General features: G+C 33.1%; 1 protein-coding gene across 6 annotated transcripts in view; it reads right to left on the bottom strand.

Annotated features, from left to right (window-relative positions):
* Nucleotides 1-17594, bottom strand: part of LOC106462420 — a 90776-nt gene that overhangs the window by 44958 nt on the left and 28224 nt on the right. For 4 of the 6 annotated variants that reach the window (XM_022390057.1, XM_022390082.1, XM_022390079.1 and 1 more), the window contains exons 2-6: nucleotides 11647-11865; nucleotides 5415-5636; nucleotides 3922-4031; nucleotides 2211-2354; nucleotides 404-541 (exon numbers count right to left, since the gene is read on the bottom strand). In XM_022390057.1, coding sequence (XP_022245765.1) covers nucleotides 404-541; nucleotides 2211-2354; nucleotides 3922-4031; nucleotides 5415-5636; nucleotides 11647-11756 — 724 coding nt within the window. In that variant the 5' untranslated portion in view covers nucleotides 11757-11865. The remainder of the gene's footprint in view (nucleotides 1-403; nucleotides 542-2210; nucleotides 2355-3921; nucleotides 4032-5414; nucleotides 5637-11646; nucleotides 11866-17594) is intronic. The other 2 variants (XM_022390067.1, XM_022390076.1) reach the window with 2 other exon arrangements.

Here is a 17594-nt window from a genome sequence, read left to right as displayed (position 1 = left end):
AACCCTAAAACAGTTCATAATCATCAATACAGAACAATATTTCCCATTTTATTTGTTGCACTTATAACCCTAAAACAGTTCATAATCATCAATACCTTTAAGCTATATATTAATTGACATAAGAAGGAAAGATGAGTAACAGATGCAGTTTTTTGGCTCAAACAACATTACAAAATAGTTTCATAGTCATATTAGTATTTCAATATGAAACAAACAAAGCAACTGTTCTACATTTATTAGCATGTCTCGATTTTAACAAATTCATATATCCAATTTATACAATATAAATATTTTTATGGATGTAAAAATTGTTACTTTATATGCTGGTAAAGAAAACACTACACTAAATGTACCAGCTACTTATAAGCCAATGTTTAGCCTCATCAAAGAAATTAAAACTCACAAAGTGGATGGGAATAAGGTTTATCAACAGGTGCAGAATCAAGTGACTCTCCAAGAAAACCTTCTATCACTGTCTCAATATGTTGTCTGACTTCCTCAAGTCCTTTATCAAACAAGTCTTCATCCTTATTTACAAGAGCTGAGTACAAAAAAATCAATATAAACTTATGTAAGCAGAAGTATTTTAAACCATGTGTTTTACTTTGGTATAGAATGGGAAAAAATTACAGTAAATCAACACTACAGTAATGGCACAGAAAAAAAACTATTATCCTAGGCTATTTTGATATGATTCTTGCTTAAAGGTGTCTGTTGCAGGTACAAACATTTGAAACAATTAATGCATATGTGAGAAATAGGGGATTTTAATAACAAAAGAAATACACAAAACCATTACACACCCTTTTAATAACTACCATGAAATCTAATTACTTAACTCCCTGTAAGGTAGTTACTAATCTAATATTGGTTTTGAGAACAAGAATAAGTTTCAAATCTGTGCCATTCATGATATGGTTTTAGTGGCCCTTGGTTCAGGTTTTTACTGTACTTACAAAATAATGTAAGACTACTATTTGTGTCCTAAGAGTTTACTCACCAAAACAACATGTCATCAATCACAAGGTAATCATTTTTTGCACTCTGCACACAGTTTACTTTTCCTAGCTACAACCACACACATATGCATGCAGTCCAATACAAATATTTTGTGATCAATCATGTGGAAATGAGCTACATCTACATCATGACACATTTCATTCAAAGTTCTAAAGTCTGGTCATGTAAAATGACACACTTCAAAAACACAATAGAATGAAAGTTTCATAACCTTTCTTTTACAGCATAGTGCTGTCTCTATTTACATGACGTTTTTCTTTGTTTTCAAACTTAAACAACAAATGTCAAGGATATAAAACCTGAATGAAAATCTTCATTAATAGTAATAGAGATTTCCTACAACAATAAATATTTCTTTACAGTTCTCTTCCTTTTTCTTTTTAAGAAAAACTGCAGTGGGTCCACCTTCCTGACTGTTTACATATCTTAATATGCCTGTACAATAACAGTTCTTAAAGAATGGGTTAAAAATGTTAATTATTAACTGTTCAAAATGCCTTACACATAGAGAATTTTTTCTCTTTGTAAAAAATAAAATTATCTGCTGGGAGTACAAGATATCATAAAAGACTTTTTGGCAAACTTATGTATAACTTAGAATTAAAACTAGCTATGTAATCATGAACTTTTTCATGTATTTAAAAAGACAAAATTGCATTAAAAAAGAACTCAACATTTAAAAGTAATTTATAAAACCATATTCCTACAAAATCACAACTAATACTTACATTTGCTCCATCTTAACAAAATTACAATTTTTTTCTTCTACTCCTAATAGGATGAAATTTCTATTTTTATACTTTTCTTTACTAAGTTTAGTTTTGCAAGATGTCACCATAATTACCCATAATTCTATTATTCAGTTTTTATTCCTATGTAATAAACTTATAACAAACTCCTACAATATCATGTTTCAGAGACAAGCATGTTAGAATACAGAATCCTTCCTGAATAGTGTTCACTGCTTTAATACTTCCCACCCTGGAAACCTTGCAACTGTACATTCAAATGCCAAGAACCTACCAAAAAGTAGATAAACAACTTTAGTACATGTAAAACCAGATACACACACTGTAACTCCAGCAATGCATATAGGGGTAGCCACTATTAACCCATCTAGGTACAAAACATGCATTCTAATGAGCTACTTACAAAAAACACAGCGACAGGTGTAACTGGTAGCAGCTTACCTGCATTTGAGGCAGTCTCTGTATGTTCTGCTGCAGACTTGGTTGAAAACACAGCAAAAAGGGACTTAGAAGGCTTCCCTAACCCATCTGATGAAACCACAGAAGGGCTAGGACCATATCCTGAGTCATTTTCACTATCTGCTGCTGTCCAAACACAATCATCAGTAGAGGTACAGGGTGAGTAGACAATAACATACATAAACATAATATATAATGTACCTTACAACTGAAAAGATATCAATTACCAAGTTTTCTAAGCTTGTTCAGCTGCAGTAGTACTGGTAAAGCATTTACAACATGAAATACATGTTTGTCAAATGATTCTAAAATTAAAACTACAGTCACATTACCATATAAATAAAAAGTGGTTGCTAAGTATAACATAAATGATTTGCATACATACACAAGTAAAAAAAATTTTACTTATGATTTTAATATACTTTGATAATAAATGTAAAATTTAAAAGAAAAAGATAGGGTATCAAAGTTAACTAACATTAGCTATTCAATTTTACTCTGAATATTTGGAATATTTTTGTACTATACAGAAATATTCAATAAAAAATTCTAAATAATATTTATTTTTGATTACATACTACAGCATAATTAATGAAAAATAACAGTCAAGCAGACCTGAACTTGTAAGTTGAGAAACTGAAAAAAAAAAACTAAAAAACTTTAAGGAATTTTTTTATCAATTATTTTACTTGTATACTGTTATTGTTTACAAAAAAAAGCCCAGTTTTGTAAACTTAGCTTGTGTTTTTTCATTACTAAGTTTTCAGAAGAAAATAAAAGGGGACACGTCAGTATTTCTACATCAACTTCTATCAGAACATACCACAAACTCTTATGCACAGTAATATTTAACATTTCCCTATCTTCAAAAATTATCTATTTCTCTGTAGTATAAAAAGAAATGACTAATGTTTCAATTTATATTTTAAAACCTCTCTAACATTTATTGCAAAGCTTCATTTACTACATGTAGTACATTTAGAAAAAACAAAATGGAGGAAGTACTTTAAGACATTTTGTGTAAAGTTATATATGGGCTATCTGTGCTTCATTCCTAATTTTGAACTGACAGATAAAGCAACAGCAACAATTACCATTATTGTGCTACTCAAAATAAATAGTGGGGTTTGACCATCACTCTTACAATGCACCCATCGGCCAGCATGTAAAACATTAAGCCTTATCCTGCCTAGTACTTTTGTTAAAACATATTCTTAAGCACAGGTCAATAACTACCACTAAGGAATGTCAAGATACAAGCTAGACATTGGGAAATTTTGATTAATCGTGCATATTATTAATGTATTAATGAGTTTGTGATATACATTTCATAAAGAATAGAGTGCATCTAAAAATTTAGCAAAAATTATAATAATTATAGCAGGATTACTACACCTTAGAGGAACAAATATTTTTAAACTATTACCTGATAAAATAAAAATGTAAAAACATTTTTCTTCAAATATTAAAGCATAAAATCAATTTCCTACAGTTACCTAAACAATTTCTACAAATAGTAAGTTAAGAGCAAAAAAATATTACTTTTGTACTCATAAAACTTTTGATTTTATCAGGATCTTAATAACTTGTGAGAGCAATGTATCAGCATCTTTTTAAAAATACATGCTAATTACAAATGTACTTATAGATTTATTTTTTCTGGCCATTTTTAACCATTATTCATTATACTCACATTCCTTTTTTGCCGCATATAACGTAGTGAGAACCTTTGCACTTCCAAAATGCTTGAACCTCTGCTTCATGTGATCATAAAACCATTCACACGACTGGGAATACAACACCCTGTAGAGAATATAACACTAGCTTCCATATGTGTACACAAATATATTCCTAAACATCTCAGTTGTATTTAAGAAGAAGAAAAACAAACTGAAAGCTAATAACCTGAATACTTTCAAATTTTTCAGTAAAAGAATGAGTAACTATGATGAGATTATTACATCATTTTTTGAATTATAAATTTTTTTTCTGAATTTCTTCGTCGTAAGAAAAATGACAATCACATACAGACAATGATGATGGCAAAATGTTTTGGTCATGAAAACGTCAATAAGACACTCATCTCACAAATAGTGAAGTTTGAAAAATAATCATCTAAAATCTAAAACTTTAGGAATAAGCAAGTTTTAAGGCTACCTGAAAAACATGACAATAAAACAGATTCGAAGTGAGAGCCTATATGTATAAACAAAAATGACACCCTCTTTTGATATGAAGTATGAATAACTAACAAATAAACAATAATCATTAAATCAGATTTCTCACAGAATACATCAAGAACTTTCATTACACAAACATTTACTTTTTGAAGGTTGGTTTGGTAATGTTTATGATCTATTTTTTTAAACAATATTTAAAAACATTGGAATCTTGTTTTACAAGAACTGGTTCTACAACAAAACACACATATGCACTTTAACTGTAAATCAAAAATCACCAGATATATTGTCTCACTCATTTAGGGATGTATTAGATCAGTCAAATATATAGGCAACAACCTTTTTCCACCTTTCCCAAAACCTTATGTTGAGACAAAGAAATGATGGCAGAACATTTTTCAAAAATAATTTATAAAATAAATCTGGAAAATAATGGAGACTTCTTGCCAAATCAAACATTTTTGAAACACACATACACACTTCTCTATTTCTTTATTTTTTTTACAATCCAACTATAGCTTCATTCTTCAAGACCATAAAAGGATACCTTTTAACTCATTTTTTTACACTTCAGCAATTCAACACCCCCCCCTCAAAAATAAAACAACTCAATATGTCCATTTGTCAAAACAAATCATAAGTGTCATTAAAATAGACAATTTTTTTTTCTCTACAAAAATTAACTTACTGCTGTAGATGCTCAATACCTTCTGCCTTTTCCACTCACCATAAGGAACATGTGCAAGATACGGTTTCCTATATTCCATTATGAATTTCTACTTCACAATAAGAGCCCGCAGGTTCATTTTATGCTTTATGATCTACTTTTCATTTTTCTTTACAGCACTGATATTTAACTAACAGAAAGACTCTATTGCTCATTAGAGTTTTCTATTATCCCCCTAACTATCTATAAAAGATAGATGTACTTATTAAATGTAACAATATATCATTGTTTCTGATCTGTTAACCTATTTTTCAAGCAAAGTATGATTCGTACACTTACCTTTGTTGTTCACATACACGGCATAACCAGACTTTCTCTTGGCTTTCCCAGGAGGCACAGTTACGACATACAAAGAAATGACAATCCCGACAAGGCAGTTTCTTGTTGAACAGGAGGTTAAAGGAAGAACAACACAGGATACAACATTTTTCATTAAATTCTTTACGTTTTGCCAACACACTTCTTTTTGAAGACATTTCATTTAATTCCCCTTCAATTTTACTAAAACCAGAGAAAAGCAAACATCCATTTTACAAATACACAAGTTTTTTTTATTAATGACCACATCAAAACAATACAACTTTTAAAAAAAAGCCAAAACAAACTTTTAAATTTTTTTCTGTCCAGAAGTTTTGCATACATCTACATGAAGCACTCAGCTAACAATTACTTCCCATTTCACAGTCATAAAACTAATCAAACTCCTGTTTTACATAATAGCATATACATCTACATGTACTGTATTCATTTACAAAAATGTTATTTTGCATAAAAAAAAGACGATTTTATAAAATAATACGCCTTTCTACAAAAGCTCAAAATGTATACCTACATCTAGATGTATCATGAGTAAGAATCAATAGCACTCTCACTACCTGGTTTTAATAAAGTGAATCCATAAAACACACAATGACAGAGGCACAGGTAAAGCATGCAGTCTATGTAATGACAACAACTTCCTCCCACACTATTGTTATAGTTTAGAGGCTCATTTACAGCTGCAAGGACGACTGATATAATGACTACAGTAGCACATATGACACGTAAAACTGAGAAGAAAAAAAAAAAAACATATATAGCTTACTATATTCAAAATTTCATTCTAAATAAAATGCAAATGTGAAATATATCCCTTTATGCCTTTTCATCATTTCTACACTGTATAGTTATAGCAGCTTAATTTTTATAATTCCATTGTTATTGATTTATAGCTACTTTTACACTGTACTGGAAATTTACAGGATTCATATTGATGTTTTTAAATGAAGCCCTCAAGCTTCATTCTATGAACACTCATTATCATGTAAAACATATTTTTTCAATCTCTATTATAACTTCAAATTGACACAAACCTATGAAAAAATATTTTACAAGTTTTAAGAATTAAGATCCCACAAAGTAATTATTATGAATCTAGAAGTCATTTTTATGGATTTTTAGCCATGGCATAGCAGCTCATAGAATGGTTCTGAGTTTTTTCAAGTTCAAACTTTTAGCTCATAGCTCCATCTCTTGACTGATTTGAGATCTAAATACAGCCATAGCTATTGAGGATTCCCTCTTCTTGGGTGTAGAATTTGTATGAAAGGGCCTTATTTTTTGCTCAAGTTAGCTCTAGATTAAAACTCTGAAATATGTGGAAAATACTTATTACCCAATAATTTCTATGCAATAATATGAACTAAAGAAACAAATTATGAAGAACAGTTATCCCATCTCAAGAAATAAAAAATTACAAACTTATGAAATTAGACTATCTGAGCTAAAGACGTAATCATTTTTAACTAGTAAAGCTCACACCATTACAAATCCAGATAAAGGCAAAATATCAAAGAATCTCAAAACTCTTTTTATAGTGACCATGCACCAACCAGATTATCCATAAAACTTCATTTAATCAACTATCACACTAACTAATTTAACACAACTGCAATTAATCATGTCCTAAAGGCAATTTGTTAGAACGGGTTCTAGGGTCCCAAATTAGTCTAGTTCATAAATCTACTTCACTTGCTCCACATTCGACGATGAATCAAGTTTACAAACCCATAGTTTAATTCATAATTTTGCAACTCACAAAGCTTGGTTTTGAGGACACAAATGCATAGTTTAATTTCATAGGGTTGATAAAATCACAAAAACTCTATTCAGTTTTCACAAACTTCAATGAAATTCAGAGTTCATGAACTTAACCAACTCTGCTCAGTCCAAAAATTTATATAACTTTACACACACTTCAAAACTTGACAGAATAATTCAAAGTTCATAAATACTCATATCTTGTTTTTGTATTCACGAATTTACAGTTTTGCCTGGATTTAATTCTCTAATTATAATCAAAGCTCACAAGTATAAAAGGCTTAAGTATTGCTAATTATATTTTATCTAACAGGATTCTGTAAAAAATGCCATATTTATCCTTAAACATCATGAGGATACACAAAAAATTGTTTCCAAAAAAATGCTAAAACAAATATTATATTTACAAAAATCTTACTTAAATATTTTTTTTTTACAAACACAGAAAAAATTAACTGTTTAGATATCTCCATGAAGGTCAGGTTTATTCAACCACAAACTAGAGGACTTTATTTCTTAACTAACAAAGAAAGTTAAAAAAATTTTTAGATGACCAATTAGTTTTTCAACAGCTGAACAAGATATGTCATAATAGCTGACCATGTCTCAGCAAAATGAAATCTGTAATAATTTTATAATCACTATATATCAAGGAGATATTTTCTATACTTTCTGATAAAATGTAATAAAAGCAGCAAAAATATATATACATGATATGGTTAAACATATGGTAAACTATTTACTAAATATTTGCACTATATGTCTTGTGAGTTCATCACGTTGTGACTGTAAAATTCAAGAGAAGCATCACGTCAAAGATGATACCATTATTCTTGCCATTACCTCATAAACTAATTCATTCCAGAACAGGCAAGATAATGTCTAGAGAATTTAATAATGGTGAAAGTGACAGTTGGTTTGATTTGAATTTTGCACAAAACTACACGAAGGCTACCTGCACTAACCATCCCTAATTTAGCAGTGATAGACTAGAGGGAAGGCAGCTACTTAACACAACCCACTGCCATCACTTGGGATACTCTTTTACCAATAAATAGTGGGAATGATCATTACATTATAACACCTTCACAACTGAAAGATGACAGTGAAAGTGACAGTTGGTTTGGTTTGAATTTTGCACAAAGCTACATGAGGGCTATCTGCACTAACCATCCCTAATTTAGCAGTGATAGACTAGAGGGAAGGTAGCTATTTAACACAAACCACTGCCAACTCTTGGGATACTCTTTTACCAATAAATAGTGGGAACGACCATCACATTATAACACCTCCACAACTGAAAGGGTGAGTATCTTCAACAACGAGGATTCAAACTTGTTGTTTTCAAAGTTGTTTTTTGTTAAATACCCAATTCCAATTATTATATAGAAATGTATACTTGTTCATTAGGGTGACCCTTATTTTTAAACTTCTGAGTTTTAGTGACCCCCTTACGATTTGTGAGGACCAGTGACAAATTGGACCAGTTTTAGCAGAATACATTCAAAATTAAAATTGCTACTTTGAGGAGTTCAGGTGATGGCTCCAGGAGTGATGCATCGTGGCATGTGGATGGTAAAAGCCATCTACACTTTGAAAGTCTTCATATTTCTATTTTCCTATGGTTCTATAGTAAATTTCTTTGTAATCATTTTGTTTTTACTCAAATGTTTAAGAGATATGTGCATCATGTATGCAGCTTTTGTTTGTTTGGTTAGTTCATTGTATGTGCAATGCATACTTTACAGCACAGCATCACAAATGGACAGCAGCAACCCCCTAAAATCCCTTGCTTCCTTAAAATTTTTTATCTACTTTAGTTTGTAGAAAAACCTCATAAAAATATGTGGCACCCCAATAAAAATTATTATTTTAAATTTTTACCTCCTGGATAAAGGCCACCCTAGTGTTCATATCCTCAGAAAATACACTGTTCAAAATAATTAGAGGATAGCAAAACTATATTCTAGCTACAACAAAGCAATTACTGTTATTACATAATATCAACATCCCCACATTAAATTTTATGCCAAACAAGTTACATTTTATCACTAATGCAAATGTTTACTATTGGAGTTCATGAAATAAATGCTTTTGTGATGCAACAGACTTTGCAAGCCGAATAAATGACAAGAAAATCTTTGTTAATTAACAAAGGCATATGACCACTACAAACACTTATGCATATTATACATTTATGTGGTAAGTTTCAAATAAATGAATGAAAGAGCTTCTGGGTTAATATAGCTTCTAGCTTGAAGGTGTGTCATGTTTCCAAGCACCTTCCTACAGCATTTCATATATGTTCAATGAGATTCAAGTCTGGTCCATTCCCACAACACCCTCTTCTTCTAAACAGCTGAGCAAAGTGAGGGTGCACATTATCATTTATTAAAATAAACTTCTAACCAACTGCAACTGCATATGGCAATACTGATCATTATAGGACTGTATCCTTATACTATAAGGCACACATAGTGCTGTGTTCTAACACACAAAAGTCAGTGTGGTTATAGTTACTGATCCCTGCTAAACTGAGTATACCACCACCATCATACACATGCCTTTCCTACATGATATTGGATTGAATGTGATCCTGGACACCCTCCAAATTTGTACATATTTCATATCTGGCTGCAATGTGAATGTCTAAGAGCAAGACATTTGTCCTCTTGTTAAAGCAATCCATATGCTCTTGACACTATTGAAGATAGGCTGTTTTTTGTCAATGTGAATAAGAAATCACTCCAATGGCTATAAAGTATAAAACCTTATGAAACCTGTTTGTAACCTTTTGATGCTGACTTGTCATTCAGTTGCTACTCTGAAATTTGATTCAGCTAGAGATAAACTCTCCAGTTTTTTCAAACTGGTAGTATGAAATAGCAATTGTCTGGCAAGGTTTTTGACAATGGTTTGCTTTATTCAGGCTTCTAGTCAACTGTGATGGTGGTCTGAAAGCAAGTAAGCATTTTACTAATCACACTTCATGAGAATTGTGATAATTCTACAATAAATTTCTAGCCAACCTACTGGCCTCAACATCATGGAAACATTCCAAAGTTTTGCTGGTGTCTTGGCACGTTGCTCAAACTGTTAACTGAAAACATGTTTCCTTCACTTTTGTATGCAACTAAAATATGCATATCGGATCACATGACAGGACAACTGATAATGTTTTGCATAAACATTAGATCAGATATCTCATTGACATTAATAACATTAAAAACATGGATTATCCTTTGAGCATTACTGTAGTAACTCTAATGGTACACTGATAAGAATTACATGTAGTTTTGTGTCTCGACCAAATTAACATAGTATTGTACCTAATGAAATCTTAACTTCACATTTTTGTTTTCAGTTTATTGTTATAACAAGTTCTATAGTAGAGCAAGAGAATTATTTGGTGAAAATAATATGAATCCGGTCCATGTAACAATGTTGAATTTATTTATTTCTTCAATAATGTTCATTTTCATGCAAGTTATAAACCTAAGTTCACAAACAAACTTTTTCCAACATAAACTCTGAAGCTACTATAGGCTTAAAACACTAATAACATTTAATAGAAAGTTCCTTGATTGATAACAAATGCTGACTGACTTACAGTTATCCCTTACCATTCGTGGGCAATTGGTTCTAGAAATTGCTGCAAATGCTAAAACCACAAATACTATTAGTATTAGAGGAATCAAGGGCAGTGGGAGCAGAGAAAGCAGGCAGAAGACTCGGAGAGGTTATATGGGAGGGTCTACACAGAAACACCATGGTTGAACATGGTTTGGGGGTGGACTGCAGCTATACCGCAAATATTCGAAACCCTGAATGACATGGTATAACTGTATCTTACAGAAACACAAACTCTTACTGAATAGCTTTACTAAATCAATCTTGATATTTACACACCAAATACTTGACTAACTTCTTATCTAACACTTCACTGATTACTTGTATTTATACTGATGTATCCTTGTATGTATATCAATCAAAGTTATTAGATTCTTGACATAATCATCATCTTGAACGTTCTACAGAGTCCAGAACTACTTTTATGGACTTGCTTGATCTTAACATCATGTACCTTCTAGCTTGTATCTAAATTAAAACATTGAAAGTATTGCTTACAAAATTCAACTTAAATATCTTAGGGGGTCTACATATGTATCTGAAGTTGGAAAGTGTAAATAAATATTTTAAGATATTTTAAAAAACAACAAGGGTTTAATGAACAAAATTCTAATTCAACCCATCACTTCACAAAACAAATCAAATACTCTCTACAGAGTAAAGTAAAAGGAAAATATGTGACATAAAATACTAGAAAACAATCACACCAATATAGTCATGAGTCTTAATGACAAAACAAACAAACAAACTCACAGTCAAAACTTAAACAGTGCTTGTAGGTACAAGTGCAAAATATACATACGTTAGCCTTTCTTGTTCCCGACGCCGAAGCTGAAAATCTCTCTGAATAACATTTATAATCCTTTCACATTCTCTGTCACTCAAGTGGGAAAAATTAAATTTGCGCCCCATTGTTTCTTAAGACTGTTAAAAACACCAAACTCAACGAAAGATTTCTTAGGTTTTGTCATAAGTGATTAAATTCCAAGGTCTTGAACCACAATGTTTTGATACAGCTAACCTGTAAAAAAAAAGAAATGAACACAGTGAGTAAACTTGATCTCTTGTTTCCTTACTTCATTTGTGAATGAACAGTTCTTTCTGCAGTATAAAAATGTGTATATGTAAACAAGTGTGTGTGTGTATCTATCTCTCTCTCTCTCTCTCTCTATATAAGAATGTCAAACTGCTAATAAAAACAGTTTACTCCATACTATAGTTACACACAATATGGTTACACACACACACACACACTGAATGACTGAAACTACTAAAAATAAACTGCGTATGATATTGATGTATAATGATAACAAACATCAAAACTATGCAATTTAGTAACACTCAAAATGTATAAACAACTTATAATTGGTTCCTAATAATTTTACACATTAACCAGAGGTTGTCTCCTTGAGATAAAGAGTGCAAGAAGTAAGAAAATTAAGTAAATAATTGAAGTTAGTTAGATTTTGTTTTCTTTTTTTTTTTTGCCTAATTTACATATGCACATAAGAATGTCTCATTTTACTTGGATGCAAATACAAAATGTGACAAAAAATGTAAGATTGATTACATTAAGATCTTACTCCTGCTACATTTTCATTTTTTTCAGAAAGTGTATCATGGACTTTTGACATACTTTCTATTAGAAGAACCAAACATTTTCTACATATACATGTATGTAAATCTACAATAAAATTAAACCAATATTATTATACTGTTTGTTACAAATTCTTTATTAGAACATATTGAGAGATGGAGTTTACAGTGTAAATAAATGTCATGATACACTTTTACTGAAACCCTGTCCTTAATATGTTCAGTTTTTGATTATTCCAACCATTCAAGTTAATGTGCCCAAAGATTAATCAATTAACAAATTCTACTAATCACCCATCTCTATAACACAATAATAAAAAATGTGTGCATCTTTGACAATCACAGGTTTTTGTTTGTCAATGCATGAATGAAAAGACAACTTACGATTAAATATTTCAATGTAAATTGACATTAGAAAAATTAAATTAATAAATGAATAACCAAACTACTTAGTTTCTTATATATCAACTTCAGGTGAAACAATTGATCAATCATGTGAGATTAAGATCCAAAAACTGTTTGGAAGACATTTTCCCCTCATGCTAAAGACCTGAAGAATTATTCTGCTTATAATTATGGTAAATACACTTTGTTTTACTGATTTAAAGCTTTAGAACCAATAAGCCAGTAAATTCAATAAGTGTAGAAAAGCAATGCTACAGTTTATTCAAAGATGTTTTTTCCTACCATCTCTATTAAAAATCATTTCAAACATCAAATTACAGGACTTATTTATCAGTACAATTTTGCCACAAAATACCCAGTTCATGGATATCCCATATAAGTAGTTTTTGACATTAAGAACCACAACGAACACAAATCTATTTCCATTTCTACAAGCTTTTGTCTGTTTTGATGGAGGAAAAATATGATCATATACTAATATCCTACATGTAGGTTATCCAAAACATCTACTTAGATTACAAGTATGTACTGACCAATTTGTCTAGATTATCACTACATACTGGTTAATTATCATTAACAAGTGTCTGAATCACACAAACAATTGTTTAAAGAATTTCCAAATACCCCGTATATTGCTAATGAGCCAGCAGCATATTACTTGGATCGTCTTTTGTGTTTTACATGTTGCCCAATCAAAGCATGCAGGCTTATTCATCATCATACTGTGATAACCTTGAACATTGTCATTTTCCATAAAAAGAAAGAAAGCTGAATTAAATAAAGTTTGTGATGACACTAATAATTATTCCAAATGGTCTTTTTCCCAATCAAGCCTAACTACATACGTATACAGGCTTTGATTAGCTAGAAGATGAAAGAGAAAACTATTGACATCTTATGTTGATTTACATGCCAATAACCTTTTACAACCTTTCTTGAGAAACATCAGACCAAAACAAAATATAAAATAAGGTATAATTCACTGTCATAAATTCTCAAGTTAACATTTTCCTTACTTGAATATGTATCTCTGATAGATAATCACCTCTGCACATAACATAGTTTCCTTTCGAGTTTGCACATTTTATTAAAGAGATCTGCAAGCCACAAGCTTTGTGAAAACTCCCACCTAATCTCATGAAATCACAGAAATTTGTGCTACAGCATGATGATGTCATCATGCAGCAGAATTATCCACCAATAGAAATGCATCACACTTTCATGTTCAATGACTCCTTCAACATTCATGCTCATAAATCTTCATACTTAGAAAAGACAACAAAGAAATGTGCACTGGAAAGTGGGGAGGATGGTCAGGAATGTGTGAAGAGGTGGGTATCTGTTGCAAATACACTTTCAGGTAAGAAAAATGTTAACTTCCAAAACAAATACTCCCCTCTTCACATAGAATAGCTAGAATCCTACATTGACATAATGGAGGGACAAGTGCAGACATTACCTAGATAAGCTCCTTTTTGAAAGCATCTGAAGGAAGCCCATGGGGTGTGAAATCTGATGGCAGGGGCTCCTTAGGAGCACACTTATGGGAGAATGCATCTCATGTCATCCAAGGTATAAAATGCACCCATGTATGAGAAAAGAAGAGGCAAACAAGCCATAAATGTGTCGCAGAAATAGGCCATCCAAGTACTTGCATACAAGGTGTCGTAGAGCCACTACATTAGTAAGGTTGGGTCTTGTTCAGACCATACCTTCTGTACCCACTTTCTCTACCATCGGACTCGATGGACCAAATCTAGCTGTTAGAGAAGAGCACTTGTGATAAGTGTCCATGCTCACCTCCTCTACTGTCACTCTCTACAGGCCCTATGCCAGCTGTGGGAGAAGGATAACATATAATATACATTTCAACTTGTCTGTCAGTCTCCATTGGCCAAATGCTTTCTGTTTTCTTGGTTTGATGCAGATTTTGGGAGGCAATACTAGCCACCTAGTGAAATCCTACTGAATGAAAGAGGGATCCTGAAAAGGAAATGGTGCACATTTTACTCAAATATAGTGAGGTGATATAAGAATGGTGACCTGTGGAAGCCAAAAACAATTAGGAAGTAAAACAGTCAGAAGGTATAGAGATGGAAATGGATGTGTAAAGGGAGTACACATGTTTGTCTGGAAAAGATCGTCCAAGGGCCAGTAAAGAAAAGGTAAAAGAGAAGAAAAAGTGACAGACAGAATGTGAACATAAACATCCTGAGATGAACATATCAACAGAGAAGTCAATGAGCCCATCCTGGAAAGGAAGAATGAACAAGGTTCATGAAAAATAGGGATCTCAGGAGAGGGACAACAGAAGATGGGGACCCTTACAGTAAAAGGTCCATGATAAGGTATACAGAACTGTCCAACAGGACACAGAAACTGAGCTGGGTCCAAACACTCTAATTGTACAAAGATGGAAGGAAGGTTGATCAGAGATAAGTACAGTTTACCCTCAAGCAGTCAAAGCCTGAGAAAGATAGGATAGATCCAAGGAAAGGAAAGAAGAAGTGTGGTGGAAGAGGGTGTGAGAAGCATCTAGAGGATAGTCATTGGAACAATTGTTATTGTGAGAAATAAGTAGGAGGAAACAAATCAGCAGAGAAAGATGGTAAAATGGGGCATGCACAAGATTGAGCAAAATCCCAACAAAGTCTCAGTCAGACAAGGGAGCAGGGCGAGGAGGACAGAGGAGAGTGAAGGAGTGGAACAGAATGAACAGAACAGTCTTGGTACATGGAAAAGGATAAAAGCCATGGACATGGCCACCCAACAACCAAGAAGGGCAGGGTCTGAGAATCCTTCAATGAACAGGCTGGTAAGAAAGGAAGAAAGGTGATGCACAGAATTACTATCTGAAAGAAATGAGTGGAGGAAGGACAAATACCAAAAGACCAACCACCGATGGCAATAGACAAATACAAAGAAAGGATGAGAAGAATATAACAATGATAAAGCCACATTAGTAAATAGTCTGGTCTGATGGGCAACTGTGCATGAGAGTGGATGGAAGATAACCCTCAATGAAGAAGGTGTGAGAGTGCAAACCAAGAGGAGGAGTCCAATGAACAATTACATCAAGGCCAAGATGCTTAATAAGGCATCAACAAAAGGGCCCAAGAAAAATAGTATTGTGTGAACCCAAGGTCCAGAAAGATGAGGCATATAGGGGAGTAGGTACAGGGAAAGAGGTAAGACCAGGCTTAATTGAGAAAAATGAGAACCAGAGTCAAAGGAAGAGAAATAGAGGACTGTGAAAGAGGAAGCCCAGAGTAGAGAAGAGTGGAAAGTGTCTAACTAGGACAATTAGGGATGCAGAAGCTATTCCATTGACAAAATAAGGACTGGCCAAGAGAGGTAACTCACCAACAAGAAAGAAGCTGTGCAAATGATGTAAAAAAACACAGAGGTGTATAAATAATGCCTGAACACAAAAATTGGTCCTGAAAAAGGAGCTGCGAGGGTGGTTGGAGCAAGGAAAGACCATGGAAAAGATTGAGTAGAACATGATTAAGTGAACTGCCAGTAGGAGCAGAAAAGGGAACATTCCCAAACCCAACAAAGAGAGAGAGGGTCTAGCACATTGATAGGGAGTGAAGACCTGCTCCCACAAAAAAAAATGTACTTCAATTCAAGAGAGAAGCATCAATGAAGAAGAAGAATGGTTTGAGATGAGGTAAGAAAATACTGGAAGTAGAATGGGCATGGTCCAGTCACCATGACAATGCCCAGAGGAGAAGCTCACAAAAGAGGACCCCCTGGAAAGAAAACCCAAGGTCCGTAAGTCCACTGTAGGAGATACATGAGAGCATGCCCTAAATGAAGGAGGATTTCTAGAAAAGCCAGGGTCCCAAAAAAGGAAAAAAAAAACTACTCATGAAGGGAGAAAACATAAAGTGTAAAACTTGGTGATCAGATAAGACATAATTCTTTGGTAAAGAAGATAGGCTCAACTCAGTTGAGATGAGCGAGGCAGGAAATGTAAAAAAAGTACCCAAGAATGAGTGTGTGAAAGAGAGGATCCAGATCTCAAAACAAGTCCTCCCACAGCCAAGAAGCTACCGTAACAGTAGGGGTTAACAGATATAAACAGTCAAGGAAAAGGAGTGCCAGCCACAGGCTGAGAATATGGCAAGTGAAGACCCCCACAATACCAACAAATAAGAGGAGCTGATGCTGAGGCGAAAAGTAAAGCAAGAAATGGGAAGGTGCAAAAAAGGATGAAAGGGACAGAAAACAAAGTGGACTCACTAAGAGAGAGAAGAAGAAAAGTGTCCAATACATTGACCATGGCCAACTGCAAACTGGGTGAAAAAGACCATAGAGGGGGTCAGGGGGTCAGAGGGAAGAGAAAAGGAAGTGGGAAGAAAGGCAAAGAGAAGATGGGCAAGAAAACACACTAAAGTGGAGAAATGGAAAAGGACTGTCAGCAAAAAGTGAGACCAACAGGAGAAGGAGAAAAAGGAACCTGCAAAATTATACAAGTATGATAGTCACTGGCAAAAAGAGTGAAAAACAAGACTACTGGTAGAGCTAAGATGAGAGAAAGAGGATGGCCTGGAATGCAGAACAGAAGGTGAGAAGGAAACTGATCTAGACAAGGAATGGTATTAAGGGCAAGGTTAAGAATGGGGAAAAACCTGGGAATAGAAAGAGGACAGAAGTAATATATTGTCATACCAGGTTAACAGGTAGAAAAGAAACACCTCAGAAGACATCTGAGAAAAGAAAGAAAGCCACATAAATAATACA

This window comes from Limulus polyphemus, unplaced genomic scaffold (genome assembly GCF_000517525.1).
Source record: "Limulus polyphemus unplaced genomic scaffold, Limulus_polyphemus-2.1.2 Scaffold46, whole genome shotgun sequence".
NCBI classification, from domain to species: domain Eukaryota; kingdom Metazoa; phylum Arthropoda; class Merostomata; order Xiphosura; family Limulidae; genus Limulus; species Limulus polyphemus.
Note: the sequence above shows the minus strand (reverse complement) of the source record. Positions and strands in the feature narration are given on the sequence as shown.